This window comes from Pholcus phalangioides, unplaced genomic scaffold (assembly GCF_987345545.1).
Source record: "Pholcus phalangioides strain wild (caught in Gottingen) unplaced genomic scaffold, Ppha-v1.0 ptg000015l_1, whole genome shotgun sequence".
Classification (NCBI taxonomy): domain Eukaryota; kingdom Metazoa; phylum Arthropoda; class Arachnida; order Araneae; family Pholcidae; genus Pholcus; species Pholcus phalangioides.
In genome coordinates, this window is record NW_028301608.1 from 74,805,405 (window position 1) to 74,825,316 (window position 19,912).

Sequence of the window (19,912 nt, forward strand, 5' to 3'; positions counted from 1 at the left end):
CCAGATAAAGTGACTAATTTGTGTTTTTGGGATATATATTGCTCCCCATGTTGAACAACATTTGTGTATGTAACACAACGCAGATTATCTACAGTAGTATTTCCCAAAGTGGGCAATATCATCCCCGGGGCAATGGAAGAGCCTAGAGGAGCGGTAGAAGCTTTGGGTTTAGTATAGGATCCCATGGGGGTTGGCTTCAGTTTGGAGACAATGAGAAAAAAAAAATTTTGAAGGAGGAGGCAATGGAAACAAAAGTTTGAGAACCTATGATCTACAGCAGGCATCTTCAACTAAGTTGCTTGCGAGAACCACAGTGTTCCCTACAGCACCCAAAGTGCTCAATACTCGTGAGCACTTGAACAACGTTCCAAGTACAACCTTGTACAAATTGAATAGAAGGAATAGTCCTGATTTCATGCACTGGTATGTCAAATTTGTCGTAATGCTCTTCTTTTGATGATAGGCACAGACTGCTTGTGACTGGAAAAAGGTTGAAGACCTCTGAGATCTACAGGGTGTTTATAATTAAACTGACATTACTCAGACCTATGAAGCACCTGTTCAGGTGGGCTTCATTGAAACTTGGTATATAGGTCAGGGTAGGCTGATTTAAAAAAATAATCATTTAAGTCACAAAATTTAAATTTTGTTTTTTCTTTATATAAATTCAATGATTGAAGTAAATGTAACCTGGTATGTTTTGCATGTTACTGATAAAGTTTGTTTTTAAAAGAAGTATAGAAGGTATTTTTTGGGGTAAATATAGACTTGAACTTAACCCCTAGGTACAGTGTAGAAAGGAAGCTGCTCTATCTCTAGATTTTGTGCATGGAAAACATTGAAAAAATATATAAGGAGCTAAACTGCACTATTTTCAATGCACAGCTGCCAACTTTTAAAAATGAAAATTAGGGAGAATTTTGCGTGGACCTGTATTTTATGTTAAAACCACTCCCTAATAAATGCAAAAGGGATTTTTCCAAATAAAATAGAGATTTTCCACACATAAAATAGAGATTTTCCACACATAAAATCCCTACTCAAACATTGAAGTAAAATAAAATAGTTATTTTACACACATGGAAGTTAAACCCTTGGGAGTGAAATTCTACGCAAAAAACAAGTGAAATTGGAGGCCAAAACCTCAAAATGGTGATCTAAAAAAATAAATATTGTGTTTAATCAGAAACGATGTGAACAAACATTCTGCGCGAATGACCCAAAAATCATCGGATGATGAAGGAAAAAAAAAGCGTAAATTTTTGAAGAGCACTGACTTTTTGTGACACTTGCTTGATGTTTTTTTCATTTCACATGAATGATATGATGTCAGTCTTTCCATCATGACCTAAGTTTATGTCCATAACACAATTGTACAAAAAGGAAAAGTCTGCCCTTTTCTGGAACGTTTGATGAAAGGAAATTGGGGAATAAATATCTTTAAAATTGATTAAATATGTTTTGTTATATCGCACATACGTAACTTCAACAAAAGGAATTTTGACCACATGCGCGTCACTATAATCTTCAATTATTATCCAGGACTATTGGCTGCTAAGCTATTTCCCTGCACGATATAAGACAAACAACTTTTCTTATTACCATCAGAGGGTTTGTAAAACTTCCTTAAAAAAGGAATTTCCCACTATTCCCCCATTTACGATGTATGACGTCACTTCAGAAGAAATTCCTTAGGGATTGTTTTCAGAAGCGGGGACTCTTTTTAAATGAAGTAGGGAATTTTTAGGGACAATTAGATATTGTGATTTTCATAAAAATTCAGGAGATGTAAGAACTTTTCGGGAGGTCGAGGGATGAAGCTAAAATTCGGGAGACTTGGCAGCTATGTCAATGCATTGCAATGTAGCACTAGCATTCCCATGATTAAAAAACAGAGGAATAATATTTTGTACAACGCCTTGAATTCTATGCCCCGATTGCTGATTCAAAATAATAATAGATGTTGTACCGTCAACATAAATACCATTGGGCTTTTGACTTTACTTTTCGTATTAAAATTGTGAGTTTGTTCAAGTTTGTTTGTTTTTTTACCAAAACTCATTAAATCTGTGAAAAAATTAAAATTTGTAAAATGAAAAACTATTTAGCAATATCATGCAAGTCGGAAACACATCCATTCATTGTGCAAGAAACAATCTTGCCCATAGAATTTGTTTTATTTAGTTGATGCTGAAATTGCCCTTTGGTCGTACATCGAGTGAATTGACATGTCTGCACCAGATGTGTGATACTGAGATCCCACCTCTCATTCACTTAAATGGGGGTGGAGAGGTTCATGAATAAGAACACTTTCCTCTACAAGAAAAATATTAATCCATGAAGTTAATTTGTGTTCAATGACATTTCATGTTACTTACATGTTTTTGTTGTTCATATTTTTTGCTTATAGTTAGTTTTTTGTTTATTCATTAATGCTTAATTAAATTTGAGCGATTAGGAGAAAAAACAGGTGATATGAAAAATATGCATTCTTAATGATTAACAGGATTTGTTCTAATTAATAAGCAGTTAGTTAATTGAAATCCAAAAAATTTATTTAAATTCTATAAAAATATTTTTTTTTTTAAGAAAAAGAAATCTGAATGATTTTTTCATACCCTGATATAGGTTATACAGACCATAGAAGATAAGAAAACTGCAATAAAAGAAGTGAAGGATTTTTATTTATTTTTTCACCTGGTGGTCGAAAATTGAACTATTTTTCATTGCAGTTTACTTTTCTCCCATGGTTCATATTGTATAAATATCATTGTATTTCCAAAAGTTTGGATCTTTTATTGAGTTTTTAGACATTTTCTCAAATTTTTAGAAAAATACTGAGCAAATCGTTCTGAAATTTTGGTCATATATACCTTATATTGGTACACACCATTTCCAGTGAAAATTTAGTCATGAGTGCATTTAGAAGACTGACAAAAAATTAAATAAGAAAAAAATGTTTCCGATCAACTCTGTATCAGAAAAAGTTACAAAATGGCTTGTAACTTTACCAAAATATTGTACTGACTTTGTGCGATACTTCTGTGCATTTTTGTTAAGAATAGCGTCTGTATTCACAAACATAAAAATGTTTTCCATGAAAATTCAGATTTTTTTCGTCTCATGAGTTTTGCTTATACCATGCAGTATTTTCAACCAATTTTTACAAAATTTACAGAAAATATGATGCTATACATAAGACATACTACAACCTCTGACAAAGTTCGGTGAATGAAGTCAGAACGGCTGATCTGGCAACACTGGCGAAGCGAAACGCTGCACATGCGTAGCGGCAGGTGTTGACCATCTGCCGCCACCGTTGTTCAGTTGAGCGTCGTTTGTGTTCCGTGAAAGACTTGTTTTACAAAGTGCTTGTTTAGTGCGTTGGTTCTTAACTGAGAACAGGAAAATCCACAAGGAATTTCTACCTGAGGGAACGACGATGAATGCTGCAAGGTACATTGAAATTTTGACCCATTTCATGAAACGTCTACGCAGGGTACGACCTCAGTACGCACAACAAGGTTCAGGGTTTCTTGTTCACGATAATGCTCGCCCTCACACAGTCAATATCGTCAAACAATTCCTGGCAAAAAAGGGGGTGGTTCAAATTGAACATCCACCATACTCGCCAGATCTCAATCCTCCAGACTTCTTCCTATTCCCACGACTCAAACTCGCTTTGAAAAGAAAGAGATTTGACGAATTCCTGACATCCAACGAAACGTGACGTTCTTGCAAAGTTTCCAGGACATGTATAAGAGATCTCAGCGGTGCGTAGTAATGGGAGGTGACTATTTCGACGGACAGTAAGGTAACTTTCGCTAACATTTCATCTACGTTAATGTTACAGGACTATTCACCAAACTTTATTGTCAGAGGTTGTATATAGAAATTTAAAATGTGATAAATTACTCAATGAGATGAGTATTTTAATAAATGATTATTAATTGCGCATGTGCAAGAATGAATTTTATTTTTCATAATTGGATTGTCAGATATATAGTGCAACTTAAATGAAAATCCAGCTGAATGTCATGAAGATTCAGAAAGATATCTATGATACTGTGAGTTAAAATTTCCAAACTTGCTGAAAAAACTGAATAATAAGGGATTTTTCACGAAATAGTACTTGATTATTTACTGTTATTTCATTTTGACTTCAGTTTATTTATCATATACAGGTGTTATGCTAAAACACTTCTTAAACACATCTGATGCATCAGACACTTGTCTTCGTTCATTCGCACAGTGCTGTGGGCTTATTCTCAAAATATTCAAGTAACACAAAATAATTGCATACCAATTTGTGAAAAATCTCTTATTGTTCAGTTACTTTCAGCAAGTTTCAAAACAACAGCTCACAATATCACATATATCTTTCTGAATTTTCACGACATTCAGCTGGAATTTTCATATAAGTTGCACTATATACAGCAATCAAATTATGAAAAGTAAAATTTATATTCTTTGCGCATGTGCAACTAATAATAATTCACTAAAAATACTTATAACTCATTGAATAATGACTTGTATCATTTTAATTTTTTGTAAATATTCGTAAGCATTAGTTTGAAAATCATGAGATGAAAATTAGAATTTTTGCTGGAAACATTTATATTTTCATGAATATGAGTGCTATTCCCACAAAAATGCACATAAACATTACACAAAGTCAGTACAATATTTTGTTAAAGTTACAAATCATTTGCAGCTTTTTCGGATGTAAAGTCGATCAAAAACATTTTTTTCTTACTTGTGACTGGAAATGGTGAGTACTAACATGGGGTATATATGACTGAAATTTGAGACAATTCGCCCAGTATTTTTTTGGAAATTCGAGAAAATGTCTAAACTTCAAAAAAGACTCAGACTTTTGAAAACATAGTGGGATATGGGTGCGTCCACTAGAACAGGCGCCACATAGGTCTTAGTAGTGTCATTTTAAATATAACCTACCAACTACCCTATTCATTAAGGTGCTTCAAATGATGGATTAAAAATCTGATTTTATGAAATTTGAAATTAATGCACAGTAATATATATATAATACCGTACTCACTTTATGTACCCAGTCTTTGCACTCTGTGTCTTCAATGCATCGATCTAAGGAATTTGGTGTCAGAACTAGCAAAAAGTGCTTTGCTTGTCGAATGCTATCTAGAAGATTATAATCAAATTTTCCAGCTTCTAGACGCTCAACATCTATGAATACTGAAAAACTACGAAGTTGGAGATGAACTTTGAGCAAGCTGTAATGCAAATTCAGAATTTAGTGATTGAAGGATATCGTGTAAAAAAAAAAAGAAAGTTTAAATACATTTCAGTCCTCTACTTAAAAAGTTTCCACATAGCAAAGAAAAATGACTTCTATAACCAGATTTATGTGAAAAAGTTTTTTTGGTTTATAATTTATATTGATCTACACTTTATATTGGTCGACACTCAATTTTATGAACTTCCAATTTACAAATCATACAAACCACATGTTTTTACAAACTAATTTTCTTTGTCTTAAATATACCTTTCCTTCAAATGTCTTTCCTATTTGGGAACTTTCAGTTTCATGAACTGCTTTTTCATGTCGGTACAGATTTGTAAAAAAGAAGCCTTGACTGCATAATGAAGCAGTTTAGTTGATTATTCACCAATCACAATTTCAATCTATTGCCATTGGGCAATTTGCTACAGTTTTACTTCCAAGAGGTCTTAAAATTGTTTTACTGTGGAAACTAACAGTTTATGCATGATTTTTAAGGTAAGACTACCATTACAATTACCAAACTGTATATACATCTTGTATGGGGGAATGCAGTACCTCTAGGGAATTAGTAATGAATTGGTACATGCGAAACATGTGTGTTCTGAAGGTATATGTGACCTTAATGTATTTAACGGCCGGAGGAGCGAAGCGACGTACAAGCCCGAATGAAGTTTGGCCTACAGGTGTAGCCACGGATTTGGATATTCGCATGCACCTATGTTAGGGATTGGACGAAACGTTTTTTGCGCTAATGCATTGTTGAACGTGTCATTTCACTTCCACCGTGTATTGTTACAGAATATTCTGCTCACAGTCGATTTTCAGCACCAATTTCTTTAGTTCTTGACAGTGTTAAAAAGCTTCTGTTGGGCCGAGGCCTAGTAACTTCAAACACTTCAGAGTTAATTTTTCTGGTGATTTTAATTTCGTATTGTAGTGACTTATTTTTAAAATTCTGTAGTGTGAGTTTACCGCCCATTTATTTCCATTGGATTATTTCAATTGATTACGCGCATTTTGGAGTATTTCATGTGTTTGTGCCCTAAGGATTATTTGATGAGTATGTGCTCCAAGGATTATTTCTATTTCTGACAGATTATTGCTCTGCGGTAGAGAATGTAAAAAAAACAGGTGAGCGTTGAAAAAAACTTTATTTCTCTTTTTCGGGGTTACATTAGCCTCGCCACTGCTTGGCGCCAAAGTAGTGCCAAGAAGGGTGCTTATACTGCTTTTTCACCCTGCAAATCATAGTATCAGATTTTTCTTTTTATGAGTTTGGAAGAAGGCACAGTGCTTCCCCAAAAATAAGCCATAGTTAAAATCGTCAATCAGATGCCTTTAGTTTTCCGTTTCAACAAACTGTATCTATATAATAGCTTTATTATTATTATTTATAATTAAATAAAAATATGAATAAATGATATTGAAATTTAATACTTGAAATAAATTATATTTAAATTTTTGTTAACACCCAAGCAGGCATCTGAGAGGTACCTTATGTAAGCAGATAAATATGATACTTTGGCCTTTATCAAAGAAAACAAAGAAAATTACTGCTCACAGTGTTTCTCATGATAAATAAAATAAAAAACATGACGTATTTCAGCTACCCAATGAATGTTACTGTCATAAGTACATAACTAGTATAGTTCGATGGTGAAGACAGAACGAAGCAACGAGTATTTCGGCTGGCATGGACATAGCACTTCGTTTGGTCCTGAAAATCTGAATTGAACTTCTTGTTTACTTTAAACAATGACACCCAAAAGAAATGTTTTATGAAGTTCAGTGTTTGCAATTTTTTGTCGATTTTTGTGCGACTATCATTGTAGAATATCTTCAAAAAGTAGAGCTATTTTATCAAAAAATAAGCTGTAGTATGATTTTTCATGATACTTCTAATATAAGCCCTACCCAGAAAATAAGCCCTAATAAATTTTTTGAGGCGAAAATTAATATAAGACCGGGTCTTATATTAATTTTTAGGAAAACACTGTAGTACAGTGTAACTCTGATTCAATGGATTAGAAAAAATGGACAATTATATTCATTGAATCAAGGAAATCGTTAAATCGGGGTCAGATTGATCAGGAACATGATTGTCTCATTTTTTTCAAAAAGATTTGTTTTAATTTGTTTACCAAAATTGCAAACGAGGATAATTTTCACAACAGATAAACTGTTATGACAATCTGCAAATTACATAGGTCTACAAAATTTAACTTTTTCTAATTTAGATGAAATATGATATGACAATTTCAAATATATCAATTTTTCTGTATCATGATTTTTGTAAGGATTTTTTACAATTGTGAAACTAAAAAATTTGGATTTGAGACATTTTTTTATAAATATTCGCATATACAAATTGTAAAACATGGTTTTTTTTACTTAAAAATCACTTGAAAAAAAAGTCAAATGAATTATGATGAAATCAGATACATATCTGAAAAGAAATTAGGTTAAATATTTTACACTATTTTCCTTCAAAGGAACACTTCTGTCTTTTTTTGGAACTGGTGAAATATTTCTTTTAAACACCCAAAGTAATGGAAAAGAGTTTATTTCACCTAAAATTCATTTCCGGAAATGTTCAGCACAGGTGTGACACTTTATGCGAGGCCCATTTCTTGTCCTGATCGCCAAGTTGCATACTGAAGTAAGCAGGATATACCTTTTTAACAACGCCAGTTATGCTACATTGTTTTTTCTTCACAACATATTCACCACAAATGCAACATATTTTACCAAAAGCAGTCTGGGTTATTTATACAACCTCTTGATGCCATATTGCTGTAAAATAAACTGACAAAATACACGTTTAATCACTGCACATGTGCAGGTGAAAATCGAGCTCTGTGAAATAGAACAAGTGGCACCACTTATAGCATTTTATTTTTATTATCATTTTACTCAGCAAATAATTTTAAATTCTAATAACAATGTATTCAATCAATGTTTCGCAATAATAATTTGTAAAAAATCTGTTGGTGATGGGGAAAAAACAAATGTCATTTTTGTGATCAGCATGTCTGATTTATTAAAAACAAGCCATTCTGCAAACTTCAAATTCATGTTAGGTTGTATTATCAATATTAATCTCTCATATTTGTCATACTCAACTTTTTTCTAGGAAGTATATTTTTCAACCACAATTTGCTACAATTTTCAATAGCCCCTCATGTGCCTCCCATAAATAATTTTTTAGCTATAATTGGTGATTTTGCAGAGTAACAACAAATTTTTGGCAACAATTCGTGATGCCGTCTATTTTGCCTTATTCAAGATTTTAATTTCCTATATTTTTCCTCATCAAGATGTGATCACCACTTTTTAACATTTTTTCCATGAAACACATTTTTTTAATAGTATTGGTTTTTTTATTGCTAATAGAAATTTCACAACTGAATGAATTTTTCATTCAATTTGAATTTAATTATTAAGTCTGCCTATGGACACCATAGGTTGAGAAATGCTGATTTAGTATATATACAATATATTTTATTTCATTGATAATAAATGCCTTACCTAGCTAGTTGAGATCCATTTGATCGTCGATAGCTTACAAATACATCTAATGATTTCTGTTTACTCGCTTCTTCTTCAGCCGCTTCACTTTGCTGAGCTAAACCTAGCAACAAAGTGATAATTTACTTAGTACATGATTCAACATGGAATAAAATATGTAGAAAGACATCACTCTCCCTTGTTAATGAGTCATTCTCACCAGGGCTGTATCTAGACATTTCTCAAGTGTAAGTGTATAATATTTTGGCACCCCCCACCTCAATGATAATAAAAGTGCAGAAAATTGTTAATAGACAAATATTCTGCACACAAAAAAAGAATCTACAATGTCCTTCAAATACAATGTTAAAACAGGCAAAATGCCTCAGAGGTGGCTGAGAGAAAGATGCCAATAATAAATGAATTGCTAAATGTAAAAAGGGTCATGTCACATTTTCTCAAGTTTTCAGGAGGCAAAAAAAAACGTATATCTTCTCTAATAATTTTTTTTTAGTAAAAAATCTAATTGCAGTGTCTGTGGAATACATGTAATGAATCCCGATAGAGGATTTTAAATTTTAATTGCTTAAGAATAGCCATGAGAGAGTAAAGTTTGATACGGACATGACCTTTTTTTTACAATTAAGCATTTTAGAGTCCCAATTCCTTAATGAAAAGTCTCTGGAAAACACATAAATAAACAAATGTATGCAATGAAACAAACTTTATTTAGCTTTTCATACTACACAAACTTCCTGTTAGACGGGGATCAAAAGTACTCCTGGTTACCTTTCTAATGAGTTAATGATTGGTGCACATTAAAAATCTGGCCCCAAAAATCGTTATACTCCATTGAGATGTATTTTTTATTTGTTTCATTCCAGTCATCCATTTTTTTCTTTGGTTATTGGAAGTTTTGTCTATGAATTAGCCTTGCTTTGGGGTATTATTAATGGTACACCAGGTTTTCTTAGTGGAAAGATTCGTAAGCCAATACCATTGATGTACTGAGTACATTTCACTGTATAGGATGAATCTTTGTGAAGAGAAAATTGATGGCATTTGGCAGTAGAAAAATAAATCTTTTGTTGTTTTGGGACATTCTTTTTGCCCTGCTTTCTAAATTTAAGACTTCTTATACAGGTTAGGCCACCACATCTTGAAATTGATAATGTCCTTTTAAGTTTTACTACAGTAAACTTTGATGCATTTTAGTTGATCAAATCCACATATTGGTCCACTGGGTACAATCTCTCATTCTTGATAAATCTTTTTTAATAAGGGCGAAATCTCTATTACGGGGTAAAGAAAAAGCCCATCTGTAAGATGTATTTCTCACTCCTCGTTTCCTTTATCTTAGTTGAGACATTTTCCTCCTGACACAAAGAAGAGTCTGAATAGTCTGATGTTACTTCCATGATTCACTAACGACTACGTTTTATTAATAATGTCAAATAACAGCCCTTGGTCAACAAAACAAAAGCAATGTAAACGAAGAAACCTTATGACGGTAAGGAAGCCCTGCTGCCACCTGTTAGCGTTCTTGAGAATTAAATGTAAAAGGGGGTCATGTCCTGGACTAGACACCTTTTTACTTTTAACGTTCATTTTTTCCTCAGCATCTAGAGGCGAGACTTGACCCATTTTCCCATAAAATGTGTTGGCGTCTCTATTACACGAATCAATCAAAACATAAAAAATTTAAAAAATGTGACATGACCCCCTTTTTACATTTAGTGATTCAAATATGGATGTCATATATTTAAAAAATCAGCAACCCTATTAAAAGTAGGTTCCCCAAGAATATTAATGGCTGATGGCAAAACTGTAATTATTGATAAATATAGAACAAAGTTTTAATTTTAATAATTACGTGAGAAATTTTTGTTAAATACACACCACTAACAAGGAAGGTCTTTCAACTGTCATCTGCTAGATTTAATGGAAATTAATAAGGTGAATGCACTGAGCTATAAGTAAAGGGGGTAGTAAAGAGTAAGACGCCCTATACAATAACAGACGTGTGCGAGCCGACGCGGAGGAATGCAAAAGTGGGCGTGACAGAGCAAAACAGGCAAAACATTGCTCAAACGATAGGGGGAAACTTCCATTTTCAGTATTTTTTTCAGTTTTCATATTATTTCATTAGTATAGTTGTCTATCTGTGCATACACAAATGCTGATATCATGTTCTGCCTATAATTGCACCAATCGATGGGGAAAATAGAAGAAAGATAGAAATAAACTTTGGTTTCATAGGTGAGTTGCACATGGTTTTATATTAAAAGATGCATTCATTTTTATACTGAAATTGTAAAATTAAACTCGTGTAGTTTTCATTTCACATTCAATTTCTGTTTGATAAGCCTAATTCAAAATAAATTAATTTCACATGAATTTTAAACCTCATAAATTTTTTAAATAGTGTAGAAATTTCTTATTACTATTTGGGTTAGAATTTTTATGACAGAAAAATTGACGAAATATGTTTAATTAAAAATTGCATTCTATAATCCCTTGCAAATTAAGGAAACAAAGAACTTAAACTTTTCTATTTCTGGGGAAAATAATCTGATAATAAAGAGTGGTAAAATGCAATTAATATTATTTACATCATATTACATTATATTTGTTTTTGCTTAATTATGAAAAGTGAAATATGAAGAATCATAAATGCATCATAATCATGTGTTATAATTATGTTTATAATATCTAATTATTTTATCAATGTATTATAATTATCAAACAATTATTGTTAAGCTACTATTAAGAACAATGATTGATTGATTTTATTGCTTTTTTTGAAGCCTGGTAATGAATACACTTTTTTTTAAAATAAAGGTTTCCTCTTCTAAACGAAGAAGTTCTTAAACAATTCGTGGAAAAGCTATGAAAAGAAAGTCATAGATCCTACTAAAGCATCTGTTCTTTGCGCTGAGCATTTCACAGCTGACATCTACAAGTCCTCAACGCTATTTGAAAGATGCTGTTCTTAATATATTTGATTTTCCACATCACCCACATCCTTTGCAGAAGCGACGGCGATCATTTATTAAACACCCTCCACCGGTAAGATATTAAGTTAGTATTTTTTTCCTTGTTTAAGTGGTTTTCAAATTTTAATTGCAATCGGCCCCACTCAAATGGCTATCAACAGCTTTAGCACATAATATTTGATTAACTATAGTTTGTTTCAGGTTAACTTTGCAGTGGAGAGAAAGGTAGAGAGTGTATTCCTTCGCCACAAAATATAGTTCCATACATCGGAGGTTTATGATGATCATTTATATAGAATATTTCAAATTTTTTTATGATTTTGAAAAAGATACTGAAAAAATACCGTTTTGAACCAATGTATATTCGTTTAAAATTTTTAAATTAGAAAAATATTGGTTACCATTATCAAAAATCCATGGCGAGCTCAAGAACATTTTGGCGCGATTTCCAAGAAATTTTCCCCGCCAATATCACTGTCGTGCTTTTTTTTTTTTGATTGCTCAGTTATATATATATATTATATCGTCATTTTGTTGAATTTTTTCCGATACAATTTTTCATTCAGTTTTGCATGTAGTTATAGGCCTACACACCCAGACGAATATTCAATCAGGTTTTTTTTTCTCGCGAAAATAACCTCCAACGAATTCAGATATTCACTCACAGATTACAGGAAGTGTCCCTCTTTCACGACAGCGCCGATACCGTTGTGAGGCTCTCTTTATGGGGGTAGGTTACGGTTCCAGACCCCCCCCCCCTCTTTTTTTAATATCTATTTCTTGCCGTGTTCGTAGGATAGGGGTGGTTTCTGAATTCCAATAGCCGATAGCGGAGGGTGTTGACATAAGTAATGTCTCTTTTCACCACACCAACTTCCTCCCCCACAGCAGAGGCTGCTCCTCCAGATGACCCTTCAGTGTCTCTCCAGATAAATATAAATAAGCAAGAGAGAGAGAGACCCACAATGGTTTAGGCTTGCAGTGTATTTTTTTCTTCTGTGACGGTTGTATCTTGCTTTTCACCAGAGATAGACACGCTAAAACGTTCTCCGTTCTTTTTGGCAATAATGCATAAAGCACGTTATTGAAAAAGAATAGGAATTTCGGATTGCAGGTGGCCTGATGGAACACATGTTGGAGCAACAACAATTAATAAGATAGTTCTACAACGTCAAGTGAGGATTCCATAGAATGGGAATCCGTGAAAAATGACTAAAACTGTAGTGATAATAAGTGGCATCGACGTATATGCGTTCGGGTGGATGAGCGACGGAAATTTCGGCAAGAAAAGTGAGTAAAAGAATTCTAAATTTTGCCTTATCATTTTTATTATTATTATTTGGGGCTATTCCCAAATTCAAACGTCAAAACCGGTTAATAAGAGTTACTAAGATACTTTTCAATAAAAAAAAATGATTTCAAAAACCGCAACTTTGATTTCTGAAAGTATCGACAATGATTTTTTTTTTTCATTAGCTAATTTTTTGTTACTAACTGACTGCAATTTTTTCTACAAGCATTACGTTACACGTAAAAAATATTTTTTTCTGCGAGATTGGCGAGAATCAGCCATACCTTACCAAGGCCGCGCATCGATACATAGGTTAAGAGGCTTTCGTTGCCATAACAACGAGTGATGCGGTTCCCTCGTAGCTTCCTCTTCACTGCAAAGTTAACCTGAAACGGACTATAGTGTATTTAGTTATGTAGCGAATAATCAAATTGCTGTTGTGCACCGTAGTACACAGCTTTTATATTGAAAAATATATATATAATAATTATATTACACTAGCTATAATACCCGGCGCTGCCCGGGTTTTCTTCAATGAGGCTGTTTGGATCACGTGGTATCTCCCTCTTTCTTTGAGGGACATGCAAACCGTGTCTAAGTTAACCAATATGGCGACTTCCTGCACGACTTCATGAAATAAACAAATTTAGATTTAAAGAAACATAGAAACGAATATATATATTTTTTCCTTTTTTTAAGGGACGCTAGGTATTTCGATCCCCCCCCCCCCCCCTGAACTTCAAGTTATCTATTTCTGCCTGTTTCAGCTTTCAAAAATGCTTAATTGCAGCTGTGGAATTTCTTCGATGTACTTTACGGGCCCATAATTAATTTTAAAACATCCTAAACTATGATTTATGCAGTTGAATATCAAAAGACAATACGGAGACATTAATTTTTATGCTTGAGAAAATGTAAATAAAAAGTTGAAATCTATGTTATTGCATGAATGTCCAACTCCAAAGTAGGTCCAGCTAATTACTTCATATTTAATCTCCTGGGCTTTGTACATCTCTAAGCGAACTCAATATTTCAAAAATCTAGAATTCAATAAAATTTTTTAAAATTGTTGATGTGTGGCGAAAACCCCGCCAAATTTTCGCATTTCTACAGTAAAATCGGCAATTTTAACACTGATTTCTATGAGGATCACCCTTTTCCTGACCCTCAAAGCGATGCTGATGATGATTATGACGTCTATTCAAAAAGCCTCATTACTGAGAGTATTGAAAATGTGGCCAACCATTATAAAAGCATAAACTGTAAATATACACATACTAACAGGATTAAAGAAGTGACAAACCGTTATAAAGGCATACACACTTCTGAAATGCATTGCTAGGGAACCACGGTAACAAAAGTAAACGTTCGGAAAGTGATTGTTGAGGCCCAAAAACCATTGTTGCCCGACAGTTTTTCGCCCATTTGGGGCACTTGCCCTGCTCTGACGAAATTTTAAAGTAGCCTATCGTTCAAGTCGGGTCCCATTTGGTATATATGCAAAATTTGGCGACGATCGATCTAAAATTGTAGATTTGTATAGAGAACATACACACAGACAGACGGACATTAAAAAAATCAATTATATACATATAGATATAGTTATAAATATTTATATAATTTCAGGGCCATCATTTCAACTTTTTCCAGGGGGGGGGGGGCAAAGCATAGCCCCCACATCCTCAAGCAAGGCCTCTAAACTGGGATCTTTTACAGGCCCCCGACTAGACTTTCACGGCCCATTTTATGATGAAAATTTATAGCGTGAAAAAACAAAAAAATTATTAAAATCCTCCCAGGCCCCAGGGCTGGAGCCTTGTCAGCCCACCCCTTGTGGGGGCCATGGGGCAAAGAACATGTACTCAATGTATGTATATATATTTGTATACATATATACCGGGCTGTTGAATAGTCTTTACTTGTTAACTAGGAGAAGACCCTTTAATTACCTCTCATTATGAGGACTTTAAGCCTCTACTCCTAGTTGATTCCTTCATGTCCAATCTGCACCTTCTCGTGGTGCAGCCTGTAAGTAGCCATGTTTAACACGTGGTGAACGGACGCAGATGGGCTTCTTCCAACCCGCACTGGCCAGCATGGAGGATTAGGGCCAAAAACCCTCTAAAAAACAAATATGAACTCTGTCAATAAACTAAGGCCCTCAGTCCCCAGCAGTCTGAGTGTCCCTGGTTATGGCAGCAACCAGCAAGACATGAAGACAGAGGGTGCTAAGAATCTCTGGGTTGAACCACGCTGCCATAAGATGATGACTTTGGCCACGTATAACGGACAATCTCTTTCTTGAGAAAATCGTTTACAGGAGTCGGAAGAAGAACTAGAAAAAAAAAAAAAATTTTGGGACATCTTAGGCATCTGTGAAATAAGAAGAAAAGGGGAGGGGAAAATCGAACTTGCCAGTGGACATGTATTTTACTACAGGGGAACAGATAATGGAAGAACCAGTGGAGTAGGATTTCTCATTCATAAAAAGTGGAAAGATCACATAGTTGAGTTAGATAGTACATCTGATAGAGTTGCAAAGCTGGTTATGCAAATATCAAGCAGATACCGGATACAGATTATACAAATCTATGCACCAACAACAAGCTATTCTGAGAAAGAAGTAGAAGACTTTTATATGAAGAACTAGACGAGCTGCATAGTAAAGGAAACCATCATATCAAAAATAGTAATGGGTGACTTCAATGCCAGAATTGGAGAGAGAAGTAATGGTGAAAGCTCAGTTGGAAGTCATGGTTATGGTGTACAAAACGACAGAGGAAATCCTCTCGTCGAATTTGCAGAGAGCGAACAGTTATGCATCATGAATTCATTTTTTAAGAAGAAACCCTAAAGAAAGTGGACCTGGAGAAGCCCAACTGGAACAACTAGTGAGATTGACTACATGCTATCTAATAAGAAGCATATGTTACGTGTTGGGGGCGAGACGTCGTTCGGTAGGCTAGCTTACATTTAGAATATAGCGATTGTTAATTATTTACATGTTTTATTTTACAATTTATATAACTATACAGCAGGAGCCTGTGGCAGACGTACCGATATGCCGAATGTAAACAACAAGAATGATAGTCGGCTTTGACTACATAAAAATACACATGTTGCCACACTGACATAAATAATAATAATAACAAAAAGAATGATAATAAACAGTTGAAAAAGGGTCGCTACACATATGATCCAAGACTGCAGTGTTCTCAACAAATTCAATACAGGAAGTGATCATCAACTGGTTAGATGCAGAATAAGGCTTAACACTAAAACGGAAAGAGCGAAACTTATCAAAAATAGTAAAACTGTCATCGGTATGGTAAAGCTTCAAGAACATCAATATAAATTCCAGTTAGAGCTGAAGAACTGATTTGATTTGCTGTACAACACCACTGAGGATGAACAAGATGTTACCATGATGAATAAAACTTTAACCACCACCCTGAAAGAAGTAGCAAAAGAAGTCGCTGGAGAAAAAGAAATCAAACCGGTGAAGAAAATAACAGAAGAAACAAAGAAACTTATGAAAGACTGGAGAGAATTTCAAATTAGGAAGAATGACCCTTAATCAAAAGTGGAGTATGCAGAACTTTGAAAGACAGTACGAAAACGGATTACAGAAGATGTCAGAAAGTTTAATTGCGATATTGTAAAGAAAGCATTGGAAGATAATAGGAGCTTAAAATCAGCGAAACGAAAACTGTGTGTTGGGAGAAAGGAAATTTTTACACTAAAAAGAAAAGATGGAAATAAAATCATTAGTATTGTTGAGGAATTTTATAATACTCTATACAAACATGAAGAACAGGATCGGGACAGAGACAAGGGAGCAGAAAGAAAAGAAAATGAAGCCGAATTTGTACAAGTAGCACCTGTGCTGAAAGTAGAAGTCTACAAGGCTATAAGATGTATGAAAAAAGGCAAATGCCCAGGTGAAGATGGGATTTCAATAGACATTATTAAAGAAGCAGGAGAAGAATTTGCCAGTATGCTAGCTGCCGTGTTCACAAATTGTCTCACAAAATCAGATGTGTCTGAAGATTGGAATAACGCAATGATGGTTCTTCTTTACAAAAAGGGTGAAAAAGAGGATATCAAGAACTATCGACCCAATCAGTCTCCTATCAGTAATTTATAAAATCTTCACCAAAGTGCTGACATATAGGCTTGAATCCAAATTGGACGTAGCTCAACCAAAAGAACAGGCAGATTTCAAAGTGGATTTAGTACAATGGATCACATCCAAACAATCAGGGAACTTATAGAGAGCCATAAGGAATACGCATTACCATTGTGTATGGCCTTCATTGATTTTGACAAAGCGTTTGACTCTCTCTTCACATCTGCTGTTGTTAAAGCTCTAGCTGTAATTGGGGTAGAGAAGACATTCATCAAGAAAATATATGACAAAGCAACTGCAACGATTCATTTGGATAAAGGCAAAGCAAAAATTAAATTCGGAAAAGGAGTCAGACAGGGTGATACTATCTCCCCAAAACTCTTTACCGCTGTTTTAGAAGAAGTATTCAGAAAACTGGATTGGGATAAAAAAAGGAATTAAAATAAACTGAGAGTTTCTCAACCATTTGCATTTTGCAGATGACATTGTTATCAGCAGTAATCCATACGAACTAGAAGAAATGATACAAGAATTGGCGAAGGCAAGTATTCAGGTGGGCTTGAAAATGAATCTGCAAAAGACTAAAGTTATGTTCAACCCCCTTTGCATTGAAGAGAACAATCTTGCTCAACAGCACAGAGATAGAAGAAGTAGAAAGCTATGTATACCTGGGACAAGAAATCACCATGAACAACGGAATCATTAATGAAATAAACAGAAGGATCAGGATTGGATGGCGCATTTTTGGCAAAAACTACGTAATTCTGAAGAGTCATATGCCATTATGTCTGAAAAGAAAAGTTTTTAACCAGTGTGGGCTACCAGCACTGACTTATGGAGCTGAAACATGGACACTCACAAGCAAGACGATACAAAGACTATAGACAACGCAAAGGAGCATGGAAAGATGTATATTAGGCATCACATGAAGAGACAGAAAACAAATCACTTGGATAAGGAACCACGCAAAGGTATATGATATCATGGAAAGAATCAAACGTTTGAAATGGGCTGGACATATTGCAAGAAGACATGACAACAGATGGACCACTAGTATTCTAGAGTGGTACCCCCGTGGTGTTAAACGTCCGAGAAGGCGTCCCCACACAAGATGGATTGACGAGATCAGGAAAGTGGCAGGAGTCAACTGGATGGTTAAAGCATCAGACAGAGCAGAATGGAAAAATTTAGAGGAGACCTTCATCCAGCAGTGGATTGAAAATGGTTGTTGATGATGACATATAATACCATTTTTAGTGTATTTTCAAAAGCCAGGAGGGGGCAATGGCCACCCCTTACACCCCCCAAAGATGGCCCTGTATAATTTTCAAAATCTTTGTCAATTTTTTTTTGCCTAGAAATTAGAAACAATTATTTTGCAAACTATAATGGAAAATTACAGTAAAACTTCCCAACAGCGGCCACCAACAAAACCATCCAAAATAAATTAAGCCTTCTTTCCAGGGCATTTTTATGTTCAGTTTGATAGCTGAAGACATTCTTGTGAAAAGAAGATTGACACATCCCTCCCAAAAAATTTATTCCCTAGATATTTCTATTCATTCGCTATTTGCAAGATCCATTTTTCGTATTGAACTATCCCTTGAAGTAGGCCTAGGGAGTGCCACATAAACAAAGCTTTTCTTGTAATTGGACAGCTTGTGTATTAGTGTTGACAGCATGTCTTCTGTTGTCCCCTCTAATCTGTAAGTTTTTCCCCTCTCCACTGCCTTCAACACCCATCTAGCATTTACCCAGGAAAAGAAAGCATACACACATAATCTTTCTTTTTGTAGAATTTGGGGGGGGGACTGCCTTGAAAATCAACTTGAAAATTATTTTTCTCATTACACTATGCATATTTTTTCAACTTCGTGTCCAAAGTTATCGTTCAGAAATACACTGCTCAAAACAATTAGGGGAGCACATGGTTTTAACAAAATTACGCAAAGATGTATACCGATAAGTAACATAAAATGAATCATCCATAATTTAAAGCCTAGCAGGAAACGGAAGAAGAAAACTTCATATGCAAATCAAAGTTCATGACGTCAAAAACCAGAAAAAGGAGATAAGGGCAGAAATCGGGATGTTGCAGAAACGTCTGTTTTACTGCCGTAACTGTGAAATTCGATTGTGCAGTATTTTTTTTTGAGACAAGGTGACTTGAGGATGTCTCAACAACGTGATTTACCGGAATCCATCGCATGGCATGTTATAGGCAGACTGGAATCCGGGCAAACACAACGTAGTGTTGCGGACGCTGTTGGAGTCGCCAGAAGTGTTGTTGCAAGGCTGTGGAATCGATTCTAAGAAACAGGAAATGTTAGACGTCGACCAGGGCAAGGTCGGCCACGCGCCACTACAGCAACTGATGACCGGTATATACGGTTAACAGCCCATCGAAACAGAACAGAGAATGCTACGCAGTTGCAAATATGGTTGCTCTTGGCAACAGGACGAAGGGTGTCCAGCCAAACAGTACGTAATCGGCTTCATGAGGGAGGGCTCTATGCACATAGGCCAATGGTCTGCATTCCGTTGACCCCACACCACCGTGCGGCCCGAAGAAGATGGGCTGCTGAACATCGAGATTGGGAGCAACATGATTGGAGCCAAGTGCTGTTTACAGACGAGTCCCGATTCAATCTGGAGTGTGACACCCGACGTGTTCTGGTATGGAGGGACAGGGGCACTCGAAATAACCCTGCATTCGTTCGTGAAAG

At 34.9% G+C, this 19,912-nt stretch overlaps 1 protein-coding gene across 4 annotated transcripts in view; it reads right to left on the reverse strand.

Moving 5' to 3' along the window:
• The window catches only part of Sarm (sterile alpha and armadillo motif), a 288,909-nt gene that overhangs the window by 9,622 nt on the left and 259,375 nt on the right, over positions 1-19,912 (reverse strand). For all 4 annotated transcript variants that reach the window (XM_089244293.1, XM_089244294.1, XM_089244295.1 and 1 more), the window contains 2 exons: positions 8,792-8,894; positions 5,063-5,252 (listed from right to left, as the gene is read on the reverse strand). In XM_089244293.1, coding sequence (XP_089100419.1) covers positions 5,063-5,252; positions 8,792-8,894 — 293 coding nt within the window. The remainder of the gene's footprint in view (positions 1-5,062; positions 5,253-8,791; positions 8,895-19,912) is intronic.